This window comes from Leiobunum rupestre, chromosome 7, assembly GCF_980474605.1.
Source record: "Leiobunum rupestre chromosome 7, qqLeiRupe1.1.hap1, whole genome shotgun sequence".
Taxonomy (NCBI): domain Eukaryota; kingdom Metazoa; phylum Arthropoda; class Arachnida; order Opiliones; family Sclerosomatidae; genus Leiobunum; species Leiobunum rupestre.
The window spans coordinates 18,532,461-18,538,555 of record NC_143390.1 but is presented as its reverse complement, the minus strand read 5'-3'; the positions used below and the strand labels follow the sequence as shown (position 1 = coordinate 18,538,555).

Sequence of the window (6,095 nt, the reverse complement as noted above, 5' to 3'; positions counted from 1 at the left end):
GGTTTGGTCTCTAATAAAATAGCGGCTCGTAAAAAAATTGGGGGCCGCTCGGAGAACAAGAAGGGCACAGTCAAAAGTTTTTTTTCGTATATTCACCCAGCTTTGTCAAAATAGTCAAAAGAGTTTTCTGCGGCTCTTTTGAAAAACAACATGTGTCAGCGATAAAAGGATGAACCGCCACCAAATTTATGGGTCTATCATTAAAGTAGCCCTTGATCCATCCTTAAATTTATGGGCTTAAAAAACATTGGGGCTCATCTTTTAGAAAACAATCGAGTTTTATATAATAGAGTTTCGAATTAACGACGTGATATTATTTTTATACAGCCTCAAAAGATACGTATAAATAGAGCCCGATCGGTCAAAGAAACTTCACTAATCAGCGGAATTCTCTAGTTGGAAGTCGTTTTCTTAGCACCTAGAAAAAATGGATAGCGAAAGCTTATGTTGGTTTCTAGACGATTTGGAGGTAAATAGACCCTGGTCCGTGCCCCAACTACTGCAATTTTATTACGGAATATGTTTATTTTTAAATTTAGAGCCGGGGTTTGCACCAAATAAGTTACCCGCAATCTTTAGCCGTCTGAGTTTTAAATTAATTTTGACGGTTATTGAAATTTTTGAAACTGTTCAATCTATCCCCCACGTTCCAGAAGCGTGCCAAACGGTAGCGGAACTCCGATTATTTAATCAAGCATTACCGCCTCGGTTAGGCGAAATTATTGAAGCTAGATATAATAAGCGGGAAAAAGAATTACTCGAACTCGAGTGGGATACTATGTTGGGTGCCGAATATGACGAACCTGTGTTGGACTACCTGAAGAGTAAGTTTTTTTTCTCTCGTACCGCGTATCAAAAATATATAAGAAATTAAAAAATATATATTTATTTTTTATAGACACCCCTGAAATTGTCACGGACGATGATGCTGGACCCCGTGAATCCGTTGAAATGGTGGACGACTATTTCAACGAACTACTTAACCAAAGCGGTTACGGGGAGGCGGAGGGAGATTTCCCAATTGTAGGGTATATTGATTTTGAGGACCCGAATTGCGTAATTTTGGGTCAGAATGAAAAACAGTTCCCGAACTTCAATATGACGGGAATTGAATTGGAAGCTGAAATATCGGGTAATATAGGGGAAGGGCTTGCCAGGGTCACTGAACGGGTATTACGCGACGTAAACCCCGCTGACATGGTACAACTAGTAATCCGTAGTTCGGCGCTGGGTGCGGCTCATCCCGATATAACCATTTCATTTAGGAGACGTGACCAAATTGATATCGAGGCCCTTCTCGACGAGATTTCAGAATCTATATATTCAGATGAGGAAGAAGCGTTTTTCCTGGCACCCGTTAATTTAACTTTTTCCATTGTCCGGTTACCCCAAGGCGGTGGCTGGGCAAAACGGAAACGACTAGAGACATTTTCCATGTTTTCTAGGAATAGACAATCAATTGTCCGTATTGCGAACAGCGACTCAATCTGCCTCGCTAGAGCTCTTTGCGTCGGTGTGGCGCTGTGTAAATATCAGAATGAACCCGAAAACAAAAGACTAAAAACGGTCTGTGAAACTTTGTCGCATACCAAAGAAAACAATGTGGCTCAGCGAGCCGAGGCGCTCCTCCTATGCTCCAAATCGGGTGTCCGACCGAATAAAGAATGCGCGTCGCCCGAATCGATTAGAAAATTTAGAACGTATCTGAAAGAATACGGTATTTTAATCTATCAAATTAAAAACAGCTGGCCGACCTTGGTGTACGATTCTAGAGTAAGGGGAGGTATGGACAAAAAACGTATTGTACTTTTAAACGAGGGGGCGCATTTCAATCTAGTTAAAAAGCTGGCTCCCTTATTCGGGAAAGAAAAGTTTTGTTCAAAGTGTCTAGAGGGGTACAGACGAGATAGCACCCACGCGTGTTCAGACTATTGTTTCGCGTGTTGCAGGGCCATAAAATGTACCGGAGATATAATAAAATGTACCGACTGTTTACGTAAGTTTACGGGTGTCGATAGCTACGCTCATCATAAAATAAAATTAACAGGCGATAAATTATCATTATGCCAAAATTTATTTCATTGCACGGAATGTTCGATTCTAATCGATTTGACTAAACGCGACGGCCAGCTGCATTCTTGTAACGAACAGTATTGTACCGTTTGTCGTAAGTTTTCCCCTCTGGACATCAATGTTACATCCAAGTAATAAAAGACCCGCGACACCCCCCACCACGTTTCGATTCCAACGGTCAGCCTACGCAAATGTGGATATTTTACGATTTTGAAACTATCCAAACCAAACGGCACCCCGATAAGAAAAACTGTTATATTCATCAACCCATTTTATGCGTGTCGGAAACTTATTGTGTCGCGTGTGTTGATACCCCCGACGTAGCCTGTAAATTTTGCGGCGTTCGCCAAAGACAATTTCTGGGTTCAGATTCCGCGCGAAACTTTTTCGAATATTTAAGAACACTGGCTCGGATAAGAAGAGTGACCGCGCTGGGACATAATGCCAGTAATTATGATACGCAACTCCTATTACAAGTTATAATGGAGAGTGCCGACTCGTTTGAGCCCGATCCGATAATAAATGGAACTCGCATCTTGCAACTGAAACTACACAATTTAACTCTATCGGATTCGTATAATTATATACCCATTCCTCTGTCGAAATTCGCGGATACGTTCGAGCTGGGTCGCGAATATACGAAAGATTTTTTCCCCCATTTTCTATTCAACGTCGTTGATAATAATTTTGACATTTACAAACCCGAACAAACAAACTACGTCTCGGAGAACTCGCTGCCCCCCTTGGAAGCTTACGGGGCCCAATATTTCACGGCGAAAGACCGCGAAAGTTTTAACAAATGGTACGCTCTCGAAACCGAAAAGAGTTCGGGATTTAATTACCTCGAAACGTTAAAACTCTATTGTTCTAGAGATACCCACATATTAGCTAAGGGTTGTTTAAAGTTTATGAAACTATTTCAAGACTTGTGCGAAGTTAATCCGTTTAGCGTGGGCGTAACTATCGCGTCAGTGTGTAGTTACGTGCTAAGGAAAAAATTTTTGGAGCCAGAAACGATTGGCATAATACCGGCTAATTTGTATCGGTTATCCGAGCCTCAATCCACCGAGGCTTTAGAATGGCTGGCTTGGGAAGCGCATGTCCGGAATGTTACCATCGTATCAACGCTGAATGGGCGAGAACCGCGTGCTGGAAAAATTAAAACTGATGGTCTAATCGGTGAGAAAAACGCTCTACAATATCAGGGCTGTTGGTAAGTATTATTTTAAAAAGTTCGAAGAGACAAAATATAAACAGGTTTTTTTTTCATTAAAGGTTTCACGGCTGTAGGACTTGCTTCGGGGACTCTGTAAATAGGAACCAGCCATTATACGCTAACGCGAGCGATACCCTTAATACACGATTTTCCAACACGATGCGGACAACCAATAAACTTAAAGAAATGGGTTATACCGTCATTCAACAATGGGGGTGCGATTGGATTTTGGAAAAACAACAAAATCCAGCCATAAATGAATTTTTAAAAAATTCTAATTTTTCGGAAACTTTAACGGAACGTTTAGACCCGCGAGCCGCTTTTTTCGGGGGCAGAGTATCAGCCTTACGAACGTACTGTAACGTTGAAGGGACCGACGATATAATATTCTACGTGGACATTTGCAGCCTGTACCCTTTTATAAACAAATGGTATTATATCGAAAAATATATATAACGAAAACAAATATTTAAGTGTGTTTTCCTTTTTATAGTGGCAAAGTCCCCGTTGGTCATCCGACAATTCTGCTCGGTAGCGATATTCCAGCCATTGACGATTTTGAGGGATTATTGTTATGTAACGTGCTCCCGCCAACCAATTTATTCCATTCTATTCTTCCGTATCGGACCGCTAACAAGAAGTTAACGTTTACCCTATGCCGGACGTGTGCCGATTTACGGTACCAGGGTGACTGCGAGCATTCTGACGACGAAAGAATGCTTAAAGGCGTTTGGGTAATCGACGAATTAAGATGGGCGGTAAATCGCGGATACAAAATTACAAACAAAATCGAGGCGTGGTCATACACGGTGACGCAATACGATCCTGCAACGGACAGCGGTGGGATTTTTCGAGATTACGTTGACTGTTTCCTAAAAACCAAGGTGGAGGCGAGCGGCTGGCCGTCAGATTGTCAGACCCCCGAAGCCCAGGCTGAATACATTGCGGCTTTCGAACGTCATGAAGGGGTCAAATTGGACCCTACCAAAGTCTCCAAAAACGAAGGACTTCGAGCCATCTCGAAATTAATGCTGAATTCCATGTGGGGGTCTGTATGGATTTTATTACCCCCCCATTGGGGTTATAAATCATATTAGGTAGCGTGATAGATATTAAAACGAGATTTTTTTTTCCAGAAAACTCGGTCAGCGATCCATTGTGACCAAAACTGAAATCGTTCGCGAACCCAAAGTGTTCTTTGAACTGCTATCAAATCCGGAAATCAACGTAAAATCGGTTTTGACAGTCAACGATACGACTCTTCTAGTGAAATCAGCCCCCATCAAGGAAGCGGAAATCCCTCTAAAACATACAAATTGCGTGATTGCCGCTTATACAACCTGTCAAGCGAGATTAGTTTTATTAAAATATCTTGAAATAGTCGGAGAGAACGCGTTATATTTGGACACTGACGCCCTCCAGTACGTCTCGAAACAACCCCTTATAACTACGGGCCATTATTTGGGCGATATGGTCAGCGAGTTATCCGTTTATGGAAAAAATTCGTTTATTTACGAAGCCGCGTATGGCGGGCCAAAAAATTACTCGTTTTGGGTGAAAAATCCGGATACGGGCGAAAAATTTAACGTTACGAAAGTTAAAGGATTTCGAATTAATGTCGGTAATCAGCATATCATTAACGGCGAAAATTTAAAAACTATGCTAGGAGTGACTGACGAAGAAACTGAAATACCGGCGGCGTTTGCCGTGCCTCTGCCCAAACAAATACGTCGACTTCCGGATCATACGCTCGTTAGCGTCGACTTGGAAAAAGCGTATAGACCCGTAATGGATAAAGTTCGGGTTTTATCGAATTACCGAACAGTTCCATTCGGATATAAAATACGCGCTTAAAAAAAACCTTCGCTCTTATGCGGGCGAGCCGCGGGTCGAGAGGCGCCGGTCTCCGCGAGTCGCCGTCTCGGCGTTCGAGAGAGAGAGAGAGAGAGAGAGAGAGAGAGAGAGAGAGAGAGAGGCGCGCGCGTTCTCTCTCTCGATCCGCTATCCGCGCGCGTCGGGGTCATGAGGGGGGGTGTGTCTCTAGCGCGCCGGCCGCTTTCCACGTGGCAGGGGGGTGTGTCACGGGAAAACCTTTTTTGTTATTGTCAAAAATAAAAATATTATATATAAAACAAAATGTCCATTTTATTTCATTCTGGTTTCAGCTACGCGGTGATAATGTACCCTTTTTATCACAGTTGTAACATCATACTTTGCGGGCCTAGCCAAAGTGGTAAGACATATTTCGTAGAAAAACTGATTAAACATTTAAAACAAATGTTTGAACCTCAAATTGAAGAAATCCACTGGTTTTACGGCGAGGATCAGCCAGGATACGATAAACTTAAAAAATATAACGTTATATTTCATAAGGGTTTACCCGATCCTGACTTATTTGACGGCTCGAAACGGATACTGGCCGTTTTAGACGATTTAATGGGGGCGGGTCAAAAAGGAGAAGTTGCCCAATTGTTCAATAAAGTCTCGCATCATCGTAATGTTAGCTTTATCTACATAAGTCAAAATTTATTTCATCAGGGTCGCGGGTGTCGCGAAATTTCCCTCAATGCGCACTACATACTTTTAACGAAAAATGTACGGGACAAAACACAGATTAATTGCTTGGCGCGCCAAATGGCCCCCGATAATTCCAACTTTGTTATCGAAGCGATTTCCGACGCGACTAGAGACCCAAACTCTTACGTATTGATCGACCTTCAGAAAGATTGCCCCGATTCACATCGGATCAGAACTAATATTTTCCCCGGCGAGCAAGTCTCGGTATACATTCCGAAATAATACTTTT

The 6,095-nt window shown here is 42.4% G+C and overlaps 1 protein-coding gene across 1 annotated transcript; it reads left to right on the top strand.

Moving 5' to 3' along the window:
• The first annotated feature begins 2,249 nt into the window (after positions 1-2,249).
• On the top strand, positions 2,250-5,310 carry LOC149934973 (uncharacterized). The gene is made up of 4 exons (XM_090153052.1): positions 2,250-3,286; positions 3,349-3,720; positions 3,783-4,337; positions 4,426-5,310. The coding sequence occupies exons 1-4, from the start codon at positions 2,265-2,267 to the stop codon at positions 5,141-5,143; spliced, it is 2,667 nt and encodes an 888-aa protein (XP_090009178.1). The 5' UTR covers positions 2,250-2,264; the 3' UTR covers positions 5,144-5,310.
• The last annotated feature ends 785 nt before the right edge of the window (positions 5,311-6,095 follow it).